Here is a 17537-nt window from a genome sequence, read left to right as displayed (position 1 = left end):
TTGTCAGAATCAGGAGGTAGGGGAAACAGTTGCACTAAGCAGTTGAATACCGACAGTGGAACAATCGAGTTAGGACATTATATTATGAAAAGTTTTCACATTCATAAAGTGTTTCGTAGGAGATCACTGCGGTCCAGAAAAGTTAGTGGTAACAGTGGAGAGCCACTTTTTAGACAGAAAACACCAAGTGGTCGGACCTGCGTCGAACTGTAGCTTCGTCTCTGTGGCATAATAAGCTTTTTTTGTTTGTTTTTTTCTTTCTCCCATGTCGAGTTAACAACATCTAACCAAGTACAGCCGCGTAGGCAGTGATTTTGACGCATGTCGGTAAGTGTGACGATGTGGACTATGTAGTTGTTTCATGCCTCAGTGCTGTGACTCTGTCGTAGGTGGTAACCTCTTGGTCGCGACGGCGGGTTTAGATCATTTTGTTTCTCGGAGAACACAACATGTTTATTGTTGCCAGAAGGTCCAAAACTATCGTGACGCTGTGTTCTTGTTCGGAAACTGGCGGAGATGGGATGCATTCAAGGATAACACCAAGTTCTCTCGGTTTTGTACCTGACAGTCACTGACAAGGTGTGATATTCGTCTGCGATCCGCGTATTTTTACGACCACCGGCCTTACGCCATATTACACGTCTGCGATTGGAAAACACCACTTGCAGACACGTTGAGCAGCCCACGGTAATATACCAACTAATAGATCAACTTCAATGGCGAGAATCTGGCAGGAACGTCCAAACACAGTAGCATTTTACCGCTATAATGTCTTTCCCCATATCGATCCATTAGAAACACCGTCCTCCCAAATGGGAGATAGTCCATGAGTCACCAAAAGGTTTCAGCCTCTTCCTTCTCTCATCGCCACACAAGGCAAATACACAGTCACACTAAACACACATCCGTTACATATCCTATGATACACTTGAGACGAAGTTCTGACACGTCGTTACGGAGGAGTTCATTCTGCTCATTTCAAACTGTGCACTTGAACCTATCGCTCGGGACTTCCAGACAACAACGCCATTTGACTCTCTTCTTTTTCGTGATTTACAAATGTCTTTCGACAAATACAGTGGTCAAGCTAAATATTGCATATTCCTTTATTGTCAATACTGGACATTATAGGAAACAAAACTAGTTTTTTGTGACAGATACAGTCAGAACAATACGACAATAAAGAAGATGACCCTGTTCCATTTGATAAACTTAAATAAAGAAAAACTTACAGAGGATTTCACTACAGTTTCTTCTCAGTCTCATCTTGCATAACACCTTGTTTATGAACTGAAACGTGGAAGTCATGGAAGGCAGGATTCGGTTACGATTAAGGACGGGGCCGTAATCAGTTACTATTGGTTCCCTTTTGCAATTACACACATTTACTTTCAAACAGTAATTCAAGACTTAGCAATAAATAAGATATCACACGTTGTTAATGAAGGAATAAACAACTGTGTAATTAAAAGTGCTTTCAGTGCGTTACAATTTACCAAATGAACATAAAATACAGACACAGCAAATAATGTTTTAAAAACAAGCCAATGTGATCCCAATTGGAATTTTAAGGCAAGTAACCAGGCACGACTGAAGGCCTTTAACACCAAGAACCGCAATCATAAAAATTTTTAACAAACATACTGTAAAACAGCAATGCAATAGCAAAGGTTAATTTAAAAAGACAGGCAACTGATCGCCAAACGGGTGAGATAAAATGATGATAAACTTAGTAGCACAACCATTTAAAACTGCAGTAACGCCAAGAATGGCAGTTATATAAAAAATTTAAAAACATACATTAAAACAGCAAATACAATAATAGAACACAAGGGCCAGTCACAGACAGTGCACCAGGAATCGACCTCTGAGTAGGTCCGGCAAAAAAACTTTAGCGAACGATGAGATAGAGCGCCCAGAGCGAGAAAGGAATCCCTATCACCAGAGAGGAAGAATCGCCAACCAACCTACAATGAAGAAAGCTGTCAAAACTACACGCCTCACCGGACAGCAGCGGCATGACGAGAAAACGGTCACTGCCGTTACATACACTGACCCCATGGCAGGTAACTGGGGCGTTAGCGGCCACGAGGCAGGAAAAACACCGCTGGTTGAACTTAACAAATAGTAACAAACTGAACGCAATAAGTAGTAATTAGAAGTCCAGGAAATCTAATCAGATCTGCCTTCCCCATGCACTCCACTCGCTGCTCTTCGCCTCGGCAACACTACGAGCAGCAACACGAACCCAAGTAACTGGAGAATGGAGAGATATCACAGTGGTGGAGGTTTCTCTACTTGAATCCAAAAGCACTCAACTTAAAGCTTGCAGGATCCAGTTTACGACGAGGTCGTGCACCCTCGTGCGGCCTTCGATCCAGCAGTCCATGAGCGCCGCCAGCGGTCGTGGCGTGTTCTTGCAGTGCGCGGACCTCGCTCCTCCTGAGTTCCCAGCCGAACTGCACACTGACACGACCAGGAAGAAAAACGACGTCCCCCCAAAGATAGGGCCACAGTTACTACATAACCGCCGCTGCTGCCACTAGCGGACAGACAACGCTTGCGAAACGAAGTGGCGTCAGTTAACACGAGAAGAAGACAAACAACCGCAACCATTTCAACTAAACGATACGATCTGGCCTCCAATACAGGACGGAAACCTACAAACAGCACCAGCGCGAGCCGCAGCATGGCTCATGAACCAATTGACCACCCTCGTAACTGGAGAAACTTTTGAATGCTGTTAGGCATACTCATTACCAAATTTTCCAGATAAGCCTGTGGCGTACTGCTCCATTTCACCAGTGTGGCCTCTATGTCCTGGGATAGGCCGATAGCCAACAGCTCATTTTGGCATTGTCCATACATTTTCAATGCAGATGACAGCTGGAGAATATGGAACCCATTCCATCCGACTGTTTGTATGCCCCAACACGAAGGTGTTTGCAAGATTGTCACGGTGCGAGCGTGCACTGCTGCCCATCACCGTGAACCCCACCCCAATATGTTCGCCAGAGTGTGCAAGGATATCGTCCCGATACTTCACACCAGTCATATTCCCATTTATTAACACAAGAGGTGTTCTATGGCCGAACCTTGATAAAGGTGGCGATCTACAGTACAGTTGGGGTGTAAACGTTGTCCTCATTGCCTCTACACATGAGTATCAGTATTGCCAGGTTGGAAACTGTTACAGGTCTCATCAGAGAACCACAAAACATTATTCAAGGATTCATTCACATTCTGGGTCTTTCAACGAAAACATTTCTTTAGTAAGCTTGGGTTTTTAAGATATTTGAGTATAGATTTGATTGCCACTATTAATGCAAAGAGTTACCAGAAAATTCATTTCGCCTATACTTACATCAAGTACTAGGGTGCTTGATCACTTCAGACACGTTATTTACACTTCTTTCACTGTTTACATATGTGTTTTCTGTAACTTCAGACACAAATTCGGATAAAACACGTTTGTTATCCGCAAATTTGCATTTCTTAAACATACTTTTACGCTTTTTATATGCGTATAAAACAGCACTATATCAAATCACTGGCTATCATACTGTTTTCGTACAAACTAACAAAAAGGGCTGATTTGTTGATTTGTAATGACAGATGCTGAGATCTAACATTGGTATCAAAACAAGGAAATTCACTGCCTTCTAGGCTGTGTGGTTCCCAATATATGATTGTTCAATTCTGGGAGTGTATACGAGGTGCCAAAAATTGTTTTCGGATGTCAAATTTAAAAATACTATTTGAATGTCTTAAAATTATGTATCTGTTGTTTGAGTATGGTACACCAAAATGTTAAGGAGAGTCTAACGTACATTATGTAATAGAAAACAGAAAAAATGCTAAACAGAAAATGTCAAATTTCATCTAATTTGACATAAATCTCCCCTTAACTTTGAGTTAATAGTCGTTCATATATTCTCTCAATTAATATTACTAATGACAGACATAATTTTTTACCATTACTTAATCCTTATTAGTAGTAGTGTAATAGTACTTTAATATTATGCAGTAATTATTGCTATATTGAAATAACAAATTTTTAATCAAGTGGATCACGTCAAGTTCAAAAAATGCTAAAAACACACCGTCTTATGTTGATATGAACAACAAGTTTAAAGCTAGCAATAAATTGGAAATCTCGTACGTTTCTGGATGTTCCTTCACAATTTATAAGTTGCTGTCTCCGACATGTTGTATAGCGTTTCATCTTATCAAGTGAACTGTTGAGACACTGAACTCGCTTTCGGGGGGACCAAAGCGGATATCCTGTCCCATCACGCTGATTTGTGTTTTCTGCGCTTTCCCAAAATCACCTAGGGCAAAAACCGCAGTGGTTCTTTCATTTGAAAAGCAGGCAGCGGATGCCTTTCTCCATCACTCCACAGTCTAAACTTGCTTTCCGGGTCTAACGACTTTGTCATCGTCTTCCTAGTCGTCACCACGCGAGGAGAAGTAGCAGCTTGTCACAAGAACGGATATCTTTTTTTCCCCCTCAGGAGCGTATGAGGCCGGAGCAGGTGGCTTAATCAGTGCAGACGGAGGGCGGCGGCGGTTTACGAGTCCCGCGGTGGTAGCGGCGACGACGCCACCGCCGACAGAGCCCGGCGGGCGCCGTGGCCACGGCGTCCCGTCCGCGGCCTGCAGGGGACGCCTTGGAAATATGCCCCCGGGTGTTATGCAATCCCGCGCTACCGCCTCGTAAAGCACGCCGGCAGCCAGCCAGCCCCACTCCGCCTTAGGGTCGTGGGGAATATTACGCCCCCCCCCCCCCCCCCCACCAGCCCCTCCTCCACCTCACTTCTATAAGCCGCGCGGACCATAAGCCATATTCCTCCGGCCAGGGAATCGTCGTGTTCTGAAAGTCAAATGTCCTGCAGCTCAGCCCCCGTTTTAAATGTGGTCGTGCAGCTCCATATTTTTCGGCGTGATGGCCCGTAATGGTAGTGTAGCCGGCTCCGCGATTTCGCCACGCCGCGGGAATTGGGGGGCATAATTCCGACACGAGGGCAGAATGGAAATAGTCGCGGAACTCACGGCGGACGCCGGCGACAAGGACTGGAGGGGGTGGGTTGTAGAGTACGGCCCGGCTACGTCGGAACAGCCTCAATTCTCGTCCCCCGCACGCACTTTCCCACTCTGCTGCCTTGATGAATGAACGTGTCGTACGCCTCTAGTACCTATGTTCACATCTCTCCTGCTCAACGCATTCACGCGTAAAATGACAGTAACACTTCCAAATGACACTTGTAATACATCAGTTCTTCGTGTTACCATAATTATTGTTGTTATTACACAACGAAATAGATTTTTACGAGGTGCGATAAAAAATACAGAGTATAATTTTATTAGAAACAACATAATAAGCTTACATGGAATCTGATTTAATCTCCTTCAAAGTATTGTCATTCGCTAGCAACAGGCTTATCCCAGTGTTGAATCAACGACAGGAAGCATTTCCGAAAAGCTTCATTTGGAAGGGTGTCCAGATGCTCTGTCGTGGCCCACTTAGTATCAAAACGTGTTTCTTTAACCCCAATTTTAACTTCTGGGTAGATTCTGAGGTCGCATGGTGCTAAGTCGTGTGAGTAAGAAGGAAGCCATTGACCATTTTCTTGTCTCTTTCTTCGCACATCGTTTGGCAAATGTTCCAGTATGCTTTTGAAAAATTCAGCGTTTACAGTTGTTCCCCTTGGAGCGTTCTCTAATCGCACTGTGCCCTCAATATCGAAAAAAAAACAATAAGCATGACTTGAATTTTGAATAGCCTTTTTAGGGCTAGGAGATTCACTGATTTCTCATTGGAAACTCTGAATTTTCGACTGAGGGTGATACTCATAGACCCATGTTTCATCTCCAGTTACAGTTTTGGACAGGAAGTCTGCATCTGAATGAAAACGATACTTCAGCTGCGTGAAAACTGACACACATTTTCGTTCAGTTCATCCCTCAAAAGCTGGGGAACAAATTTTCCACTCGGTCGTCTCATTGGCAAATTATCGGTTAAAATGCTTGGACGAAACCGCACGAGATGCTGAATTCTTCGGTACGCTCTCGAATGGCTAATCACCTGTTTGAAAGAACAATATTTGCAACTTTTTACAAGTTTTCTCTGTTTTTGAAGTTAATGGACGTCCTAAATCTTAGTCTTCTTCTACCGACTCATTTCCGCTTTTAAGTCGCTCATACCACTTCTAAACAGTCTTCAGAGTTATAGAATTATTACTGTACACCAATTTCAACATTTTATGAGTTTCTTTAACACTTTTTAACTACTTGGAACAGATCTTAATGTTGTCAGAAATACATCACGCGCGATGGACGCGCTAAATGCAACCTCACTCTAGCTGACTGACAATTCAGAACGTGTTCCAACTTGACACTGCCTGTCTCAAGAGATCAGACTATCGGCAAAACGACTTTATATGGTTTTGGCGTCAGTAGTTGCTGTTAAAACAATTTCATTCACCGTATTTTTTATCACGCCTCATATGCCTTTATTTCATAATTTTGTATTTTAAATGGCCTAAGACCATGCCACTATTTGAAGAATATATTCATGTTTTCTGGTATGCTGTGAAACGAACCATCTATAGATTCCTAAAAGGAATGTTCACCTCGTAGTACAGTACGACCTGATTTGAAATTTCCTGGCAGACTGAAAACGTGTAGCGGACCAAAAATAGCAACTGGGACCGACTGAGCATCCAAGAGTGAACCACAACGTGCTCTCGCAGCTTTACCTCCGCTGTTATATCTTATTTTTCCTTCCAAACTGCGCAGAACTTCTTCTCCATGCCTTGTGGAACTGGCACCCCTGGAAGAAAGGATATTAGGGAGACATGGTTTATCCACAGCCTAGGGGATTGTTGCCAGGATGAATTTTCACTCCGCTGAGGAGTTTGTTCTGATTTGAAACTTCCTGGCACATTAAAATAATGCGCCGTATCGGGACTCGAATCTCAGACCTTTGCTTTTCACGGGCAGCTGCTCTACTGAGTGATGTAGTGTTTGGATGGCTCAGTCGATAGAGCACTTGTTCGCAGAAGATAAAGTCTGCAGTTTCGAATCCCAATCCGACGCACAGTTTCAATCTGCCAGGACGTTTCATATACACGTTATGTCGATAATTTTGGACCGAGATTAGAATACTGCAACAGTTGATCATACAAAACAAACATGTTCTTCCACCTCATCAATTTTTCGCACCATCTTGTTTAGGTTTCCTGACTGTAGCCACTTGTCTTTAATCTTCATTTCGAAGATACAACAGCAAGACGAACACTGTGGGTCGTTATAAATACACATTTGTATCGATGAAAGTCACACAACGCAACAAAAAATACTTAAACAGGTCAACATTAAGACAGCCACAGCTGGCCAGATCTATGACAAGAATTTCTAATGTATTCCACTGATCCAATACCTCGGAACGCGTCGAGGAAGAGAATAACAGTAACTAATGCAGATAATTGTTTTAATTTGTCCTTTGAAAATTATCTACAATCCCCAAAACAAATTATATGACAATTCAAAATACATCACATCAACAATCCAGAACCAGTTCACAATGAGTTGGATGGTAAAGGGTCACATACAGAAAGTAAATTATGAAATTCCTGGTATTTTTGTTCGAGTCAGTTGGCCACATTGCAGTAGTGAAAGCTGCACGATTTTCATCTATTTTCTTTGTAGTTAGTAACGGAGCACTTCACGACGAATCAGCGTGTTCTCATAGTTAAAACGTATTACAAATGTAGTGACCTTTGTGCAGTGGCTGTACACGAATTCCGTGGAATGTTTAGTCAACATACTATCCGAATAAGTCGACTTCGACGAGAATGATTGCTATATTTGCCAAAATCGTTTCGGTTGTGCGCACTAAACTCTCGGGCTGACTCGCGTTAGTTGCTCTGTGGAAAACATTGCGTCGCGTGAGTGATAATGTTTCTGTAAGTTCGGTTAAAGCTATTTGCCGACGTTCACATCGGAAGGTATTCCCAGAACCACCATGCAACGAATTCTGAAAGAAGATCTGCATCTTTAGTCCATAAAACCCAATTGTCACAAGAAAACGAAAACAGCAACCAAATGGCTGCTTATGATTAAAAAGTGGACAAAAACTCAATCAAGTGAATAATGTTGACTGATGAAGCGCACTTTCTGTTGAATGGCTTCATTAACAAACAGAAATGCAGGATTTTGGACACAGGAAACCCGATAGTACTTATGAAGCAGCCATTACATTCACGAGAGTGACTGTGGGGTGTAGCATTTCGGCTGAGGGGCTAATTGGGCCCTACTTCGAAAATGGTGCTGGACCGCGTACGCTGTCGCAATATGTTACGAGTTCTTGTGGTGTGAACTGGATCCTGTGAATACTGAAGAGGTTTGCTTTCAATAAGATGCCGCAACGTGTACCACATCGATTGAAAAATGTACACTCTAAGCCAAAACAACAGGGTGCATCACGAAGGAATTATCTGAATGAGACGGAAAGCGGTAGATGTGATGCGCATGTTCAGACAAATAAATGATTGTAATTTCAGAAAAATCTGACGATTTATACAAGACAAATAGCTTCATAAATTGAGCAAGGCGATAAAGCACTGTCTCACATAAAGCACTTATGCAAACAGTTATTCGGCTTGGATGTCCCCCTGAGGGATATCGTGCCAAATTCTGACCAAGTGGTGCTAACAGATCGTCAGGATCTGGAGATGTTTGGAGGGCCTTGTTCATACTGCTCAAAACGTTCTTAACTAAGGAGACATCTGGCGACCTTGCTGACCAAAATTGGGCGTGACAGGCACGAAGACAAGCTGCAGAAACTCTCGCCGTGTGTGGGTGGTCATTATCTTGCTGAAATGTAAGCTAAGGATGGCTCGTACTGAAGGACAAAAAAACGAGACGCACAATATCGTCAAGGTACCAATGTACTGTAAGGGTGCTGCGGATGACAACAAAAAAGGCTTCTGCTATGAAAGGAAGTTGCACGCAGACCATCACTCCTGGCTGTCGATCAGTATGGTGAACGACAGGTCCGTACCGCACCTGGGGGTATCTCCAGATACGTCTTCGGTTTGGGATCTAATTGAATGGCGCAGAATTGACTTCAGTGATGAGTTCCGCAGCTGGAGATGTCCCGGACAACGCTGGGTCACCAGGCTGATTGTCTGACTGCCATATGGACCGACAGCCAGGACTGGTGGTCTGAGGGGCCATTTCATTTCGTAGAAGGCCCCCTTTGGTTGTCATCTGTGCCACCCGTATAGCATAGCAGTACGTCGACGATATACTAGCCACGTTTCGTTGCCCTACGTGGCAAACCACCCTGGCTTACATTTCAACAAGATAATGCCCACCAGCACATGGCGAGTTTCCATTTCCTGCCAGTATGGTCGTCAAACCTTACCTTGGCCACAAAGATCGCCACATCTCACCCCAACTGAGAACGTTTGGAGCGTTATGAGCAGGGCCCTCCTGCCCGATTAGGATTTTCACGACCTAACGCACTAATTGGACAGACTTTTACGCGATATCCCTCAGCAGAACCTCGAGTAACTCTATCAATCAATGCCAAACCAAAAGGGCCAGGTATGAATCAGCGCGTTATTGACATGCTCAGTTTGTGAAGCCCTTTCTCCTGAATAAATTTTTCTGAAATTCTAATCATTTGTTTGACTTCGCATGTGCATCACTTGTACCTGTTTCCCGGATTCAGGTAATTTCTTCGTGGTGCGTCTAGTTTTTCGTGTGTCGTAAACGATATATGTTACGAAAGACGTTTCCTAGCAGGGTGGTGCCTCGCAATGATGACATGGCGATTTGCAATTCCATGTGTGCGCAAAATGACATCGAATGAACAAGACTGCGCCTGCAGAGTCGTGGAGATCATCTGAGTAGTATCTAATTTAAAACATAAACACAGGTAGCATGTACTGCAGTGATATGTAAATTAATTTCATCAGTAAATGCGTATGTTATTGAGCGTTGAATTGTTGCGTTCTTAACGACAAACCCTCTTCATCTGGTATCACTGTCATGTTCTCCTCTTCCCTGCTCCATTCACTAGTAGAAAATGCGGAGAATTGTTGGTAAGCTTTAATTTAACAACGTACAGGGTGAGTCTATGATGATGTTACAAACTTCCATGGGTGATGGAGAAGGGTAAATTTACCAATTTCAGATAAGCAACCCTGGTCCGGAAACGATCATGTCGAATGTTTATAAGCGAAAATCGTTCTGATACATCTGGCAGTGGAATACAGTACGTGTAACGTTACTGTTGTTGTTAAGAATGTCGGGTAGGCAGTACCGACGAGCGCTTAGTTGTAGGTGCAGATGGCGTACTGTGTACTGGCGTGAGTAATCCTGGTGTACAATGTCCGTACTGTAGTGGACGTCAGTCTGTGTTTACAAGTTGAAGTACTACCGTCGACAAGTCCAGTCGATCTCCTGGCATGAATCCTTGCCGCCTGCGACACTGTTCAGACGACACTGGGTATGCTAAAACTGGTAAGACAGAATTTTTTCCGACGATGCCATGCCTGCAGTGATCCTGGGGAACGCCATTTTGAATAACTATGGTAATGTAGCAGCTCGTGAAACTTGTGAACGTAAATGGAATGCATTATTACTTTACCGTAGGACTTTCGGCTTCTCTGACATTAAGCTAAATACGGCGATACTAGTCCGTAAAAAAGGGGAAATTATTGAGAGTATTGAGAGCTGGTTTCTCAGGATGGGGCAGGATAAGGCTACGATTTTGGATGGGGCCGTAATCAGTTACTCCCGGCTGCACAACAAAATACCTAAAAAAATATTCAGTAACACTGACAGAACTACAATTGTACCGAGAGTAACTGAGATGGGAATTTCACAATCGTAACCACATTCTGCCACCAGTTGAGAAACCAGCTCTGAACTGGTAGCAGAGCGTGGTTACGATCCACAGAGCTCTGGGTTATGGGCCCAGCATGCTTCCACAGGCCACAAACAATAATTAGAAAATTACAAATATCCTTAAAACAAACATCACAATCTAAGGAATCAGGACAAGCGGTTCACAGCAAGTGTTCCAAGGGTCGGCCTGGGAAGGTAACTCCAGCATAAGGTAAGGTTATACAGGCAGCCAAGAGTTTTACTCACGTAACAGGATGGCAACTCAAACTAGGGGCAGCTTAAGCGCCGACCGACCGACTAACCAATCCATCTAACGTCCGATCACCGGTACAACGATGGAATATTTTTAGGCAAGGGCGAAGAGACAGATAGCATTACGTCTTCAGAAAACACCCAAGGCCGAAGGAAACATTAGAACCAAGGTAGCCCTCCCCCTCAAAAAAAAGAGACAGAGAAAAAATATGCACAGTACAATACAAGAGGCTGTCGAACTACACGCCGTGTCGGACAGCATCAACACGGTGACGAAAGGTACACTCCCGGAAAAGTACTCTAACCTCCAGGGCAGGTAACTGGGGCGTTAGCGGCCACAAGGCAGAAAATGCCGCTGGTTGCAGTTCACTAATAAGAATAATACTAAATTCAATCATCATGAATAATAAATAGACAAAGACGGCACTCGTTGCCACCAGGCTCAGCGGCCCTGGGAGCAACAACCCGCCGACCAAAGGCGAGATCTCAGAATACTCGAGGTTGCATTAGCGGTTATCTCTTCACTCAACTTAACGTCCAGGATACGGTGAGCAACGAAGTCGTCGCTCTCGCAGCTACCCCGCCTCGATCCGGCAGTGGCAGCACGCCGCCAGTGGCCCCAGCTTGCCCCGGCGCTGCACGGACCTACTCGCTGCTGCGTCCCAAACCGACCTGATGTCCCTTTCGCAACTGCCCACTCCACACAACGCGACCCGGAAATACTAGCGGTCGCTCCAAAGATAGAACCACAACACTCGTATCGCTAAGCGCTGCTGCTGCCACTCACGGATAGGCAAGACAGAAACTTAGTGGCGTCAGTAAATCGAACAAGAAGCGAGATGTCATAGCCGCAATGACAAGATGCCAAGCAATAAACAGCATGAACACGAGCCGCGCGCGGCTCAGGTATTGAGTATTCAATGGGAATTCTGTAAGTCACGATCATGATTCGGAAGTTGGACCCCTTAGTTTGAGCACTGTGCTAGGTAAACACAGAACTTGAATAGATTTTCGCTTATGTCTTTCCACTCCGTCGTTTCCGGATCCCTTACCTCAAAATGATACATTTATCCATCATCCCTGAATATTTGTTACATCATCAAGGAATTACTTTGTACGCTACATGACGTTGGAATCAACACGTTCGGAATTTGAACAGTAAATCTCTCTGGGCGGTGGGTTGTAGGTATTTTACATTGCTTACTCTTTACGATGACCTAACACCAATAATGCAATCGAGCAGTAATGGCTCTTAGCACTTATTTATCTGACAATACACGACTAAGAAATTAAATGACTAATTACGATATTAATGATGTAACATATAAATAAGATTCTGTATTAAATATAAAGTTGTTCACTATACCACAGCGACAGGTGAGAACTATTTAATATCCAATAAGGAATCAAGATTATTTCAAAATTGTCACACTATTTAAGGATGTAGTTTTTGGTAAAATGACGTAACTGGAACAGCACAGATGAGTGAGGGAGAGGGACGGACCAACTAGGGTTTGTTTTAACTGTTGTTGTTATGGTAGTCTTCAGCCCGAAGACATAGGATACAGCTATCCATGCCCGTCTATCCTGTGCAAGCCTCTTCAGGTGTGTCTAACAACTGCAACATTCATCCATTTGAACTTGCTTACTATAGTCAAGTCTTGGTCTGCCACTACAGTTTTCACTCTCCACACTGTCCTCCATTATAAAAATTGATGACTACATATTGTCTCAGGGTATATCCTATAATCCAGTTCCTTCTTTTCGTGTAGTTATTCCATAAATTTTATTTGTCACAGTTCTTTTTAGAACATCTTCATTAGTTACCCGACCTACATGTGACGGCTTCAGCATTCTTCTGTAGGACCAAATTTCAAAATCTTCTAGTCTCTGATTTTCTGTGCGTTTTATAGTCTGTACAAGGTTACACCACCAGACAAATACCTTCAGAAAAGACTTTCTAACATTTAAGTGTACGTCAGATATTAACAGATTCCAATATTTTTCCGAAATGCATTTCGTAATATAGGCAGTCTGGATTGTATCTTTGTGCCCAAATAGCAAAGTTCAGCTACTTCTCTTAACGTACTACTTTGTAATCTGCTTTCGTGAGCTTCGCCTGATTTAAATCGATTACATTCCCTTGGTTGAATAACACCACTAGCTATGTATTAATGTTACATAATTGCAGTCCGGTTTGATGAGACAAACGACCATCTTCAGGCCCCTCTGCAATCACCGAAACTAGATGCAATTAAATAAGCTAATAGAAGAAGTTGATGAAGTTTGTTGCTACTTACTACTGCTGCTTGTCGACACAGTACATAAAAATCTAATATGAACGACACACAATTTATAATATAAAAAATTGGTGGTTAAAAGGTGTGAAAGCACCGCTCTAAAACAAAAACAACTGCTACAAACAACATTCTGGGGAGGGCTGCCACAGCTCAGAGAAATTATTAATAACAATAAAAACACTCAACACTCAATAAACATTTAAATCACCATGAAAAAGTATAACAAGTAAAAATGGCGAGTTGTTTCCGCAAGCCGCGTAACTCTATGTAGGTGCTTTCTTTGCAGCTACCGGTTTCGCTTTAGTACCCACGAATCGTCAGATTTATTTGCCAGGAATACAAATCACTGTGGGAAATTGTTTGAATTAGTAGGAATACATAACCGTAGACAGTGTTGGCGTCCAGCAAAAAAAATGGCAAATACTAACAGTGGTTATATTGTCGTAATGTAGATGGACAATTAAGGAGTCCCATTGTACATCCTTTAAGCAAGTCCCTCCTCACCGGATACGGTATGCAAATGTTTGAAATGTTGCGACGCACGGAACAAAGTTAACACGATTCACAGATAGATAGTGTACGTATTTTCCCTCCTATGGTACAGGAGTGCCATCGGCAACAAAATTAAACCCGAAAAAAATACAAAATCCGGGAAAAGTGAACACCGCTTTTTTTTTTTTTTTTCGTCGTCTTGCTGACTAGTTTCATGTGGTCCGTCACGAATTTCTTTCCTGTGCCAAACTTTTTCTCTCAGAGTACCATTTGAAACCTACGTCCTCAATTATTTGCTGTATTTATCCCAACCTCTTTCCTCCTCTGCAGTTTTTAACATCTACAGCTCCCTCTTGTACCATGGAAGTTATTGCCTGATGTCCTAACAGATGTTTCTAGCATCCTGTCACTTCTTCTTCTCAGCGTCTTCCATGTATTTTCCTCTCCGATTCTGCGCGGAACCTCCTCATTTCTTACTTTGTCACTCTCTACCTATTGCTATTTGGGGAGCAAAATAACTGATGATGGTCGAAGTAGAGAGGATATAAAATGTAGACTGGCAATGACAAGCAAAGCATTTCTGAGGAAGAGAAATTTGTTAACATCGAGTATAGATTTAAGTGTCAGGAAGTCGTTTCTGAAAGTATTTGTATGGAGTGTAGCCATGTATGGAAGTGAAACATGGACGATAAATAGTTTGGACAAGAAGAGAATAGAAGCTTTCGAAATGTGGTGCTACAGAAGAATGCTGAAGATTAGATGGGTAGATCACATAACTAATGAGGAAGTATTGAATAGGATTGGAGAGAAGAGAAGTTTGTGGCACAACTTGAGTAGAAGAAGGGATAGGTTGGTAGGACATATTCTGAGGCATCAAGGGATCACCAATTTAGTATTGGAGGGCAGCGTTGAGGGTAAAAATCGTAGAGGGAGACCAAGAGATGAATACACTAAACAGATTCAGAAGGATGTATGTTGCAGTAGGTACTGGGAGATGAAGAAGCTTGCACAGGATAGAGTAGCATGGAGAGCTGAATCAAACCAGTCTCAGGACTGAAGACCACAACAACACAACCTAATTTTCAACATTCGTCTGTAGCACCACAATGCATCGATTCTCTTCTGTTCCGGTGTTCCTACACTCCGTAATTCACTACCATACAATGCTGTGCTCCATACGTACATTCTCATGAATTTCTTCCTCAAATTAAGGTCTTTGTTTGATACTAGTAGACATTTCTTGGCCAGGAACGCCCTTTTCGTCAGTACTATACCGCTTTTGATATCCATCAGATCCATGAGATTAATTTCTCGCTGTTTTTGTCTTTCCTCGATTTACTCTCAGCCCATGTTCTGTATTCAGTAGACTGTTCCTTCCATTCAGGAGATCTGCACTATACGGGATAAGTGCTAGGAAAAAAGAAGCCGGCCGCTGTGGCCGAGCGGTTCTAGGCGCTTCAGTCTGGAACCGCCTGACCGGTACGGTCGCAGGTTCGAATCCTGCCTCGGGCATGGATGTGTGTGATGTCCTTAGATTAGTTAGGTTTAAGTAGTTCTAAGTTCTAGGGGACTGATGACCTCAGAAGTTAAGTCCCATAATGCTCAGAGCCATTTGAACCATATTTGAAAAACAGAAAGATAAAGAAGGATTTACAATTGCATAAGATACGGAGTAGAAAAATTTTGAAAACTATCGAATTTAATACAGTGTTCGAAGGGTCTGCAATTATTTATTGTTCCTCACTTTCGCTGTCGTCTCGTCTGATTATCCAGACAGGAAGGAGATGAGGTGTGAGGAGGCGGAAGAGGAGCAGCAGAGGGCAGGGGGCGGGGGACGGCAAGATGAGGGAGGCCCGGCAAGGATGTCGGCAGGCAGCCACCGGCTGGCGTTGCCAACGTGACGGAGATTAATAGCCCGCCTGGGCAGGGCCGGTAATAACGCACGGCGCGGCCCGGGAGGCGACGAGGCGGGGGCGGTGGCGGAGGCGGAGGCGGTGGCCGCGCGCCTTCCCCTAATGAGGCCACCGGAGGCGGAGCGGCGGCGGCGGCACAGGCGGCTGGCCCGATTGATTTCCTTTGGAGCGCCGCGCGCGCGTCTTGGCCGCCTCTGGCCGCCACCACCTCGGTCGATAGATGAGGCCGCCAGCTCTCAGTTACGTGCTGACCAGAATCCGTGTACTACCAGACGGTTTGGAGTGCCTCGTAGAATACAGAATCATTGAGGAAAAGGCAGGAATGCAGGTCGCTCAGGAAAAAATGTTGCAACACCAAGGAGGAGTTGGTAGGCGTGTTTCTACGTCTAGAAGGTGATGTCTTTTCAAATTTCGTGCTAGTCGCGTAAGAGTGGCAAATCAGGACGCAAATCAGGCTTGATTTAAGTACACTATGTAACGGTTTAGAGAGTTACTTTTCTTTGAGACTGGACATGGGGAATTTGAAATGGAAATGAGCGTTTGGCGTCATTGGCCAGGAGGCCCCTTGCGGGGCAGGTCCGGCCGCCTTGGTGCAGGTCTTATTACATTCGACGTCACATTAGGCAACCTGTGCGCCGGATGGGGATGAAATGATGGTGAAGACAACACAACATCCAGTCCCTGAGTGGAGAAAATCCCCGACCAAGCCGGGAATCGAACCCGGGCCCGTAGGACGGCAATCCGTCACGATGACCACTCTTTTTTTTTTTTTGTTCTAGATTGTTCGTTGAATTTGTTCGTAGCGGACGTCCGATGACGCCTGTTAAGGTTAATCGTTGATTCGTTCACTCAGTTTGTTTGTTACAGAGGGTACGCTACGGTCGCAGGTTCGAATCCTGCCTCGGTCATGGGTGTGTGTGATGTCCATAGGTTAGTTAGGTTTAAGTAGTTCTAAGTTCTAGGGGACTCATGACCTCAGAAGTTAAGTCCCACATTGCTCAGAGGCATCCGAACCATTTTGAACAGAGGGTAGCTAAACCCTCTGACCGAACACGCTGAGCTACCGTGCCGGCTCTTTTTTTTTTTTTTTTTTTTTTTTTTTAAAAAAGATCTCATTTTCTTCGTTTTCGTTCGTTGTATTTGCTCGGTACTGACGTCGCGAGACACCCGTTTATGTTCGTTGTTGCTCGATTAACTCAGTTTTTTTAATTACAGAGGGCAGCTAACCCTCTGACCAAACACGTTGTGCTACCGTGCCGAGCACTCAGCTATCGGGGAGGACATGGCGAATTGATGTTAGTCAAGAATGGCATTAAGGCGGCAAAGACGCCATTATAAACACCTCACTGAGTTTGAACGAGATCCTGTAATAGGGCTACGAGAAGCTGAATGTTCCTTCTGTGGCAATGTAGAAAGACTTGGCAGGAATGTAGCAATTGTACTTGACTGCTGGCAGCGGTGGTCGCAAGAATCCCGGGCTCCAAACGGCCACGTGGTGCTACTTAGAGGGAAGACCAACGTGTTGGTCGTATGGCTGTGGCGTATCTTACTGCAACTGCCGCAGCAATTTGAGCAGCAGTTGGCATCTCAGTGGTGCTATGAACTGTTATAAACCGGTTACTTCAAGGACAGCCATCCCCCCCCCCCCCTCCCCCAGACA

At 44.0% G+C, this 17537-nt stretch overlaps 1 protein-coding gene across 1 annotated transcript in view; it reads left to right on the top strand.

The window, feature by feature from the left end:
• LOC126456589 (uncharacterized) overlaps positions 1–16186 on the top strand; it is an 84973-nt gene extending 68787 nt beyond the window's left edge. Inside the window, exon 3 of the mRNA XM_050092334.1 lies at positions 15892–16186. Coding sequence (XP_049948291.1) covers positions 15892–16186 — 295 coding nt within the window. The remainder of the gene's footprint in view (positions 1–15891) is intronic.
• Positions 16187–17537: the final 1351 nt, after the last annotated feature.

This window comes from Schistocerca serialis, chromosome 2 (genome assembly GCF_023864345.2).
Source record: "Schistocerca serialis cubense isolate TAMUIC-IGC-003099 chromosome 2, iqSchSeri2.2, whole genome shotgun sequence".
Lineage (NCBI taxonomy): Eukaryota > Metazoa > Arthropoda > Insecta > Orthoptera > Acrididae > Schistocerca > Schistocerca serialis.
The sequence above is the reverse complement of the archived record's forward strand: the minus strand, read 5'-3'. Positions and strand labels throughout refer to the sequence as shown.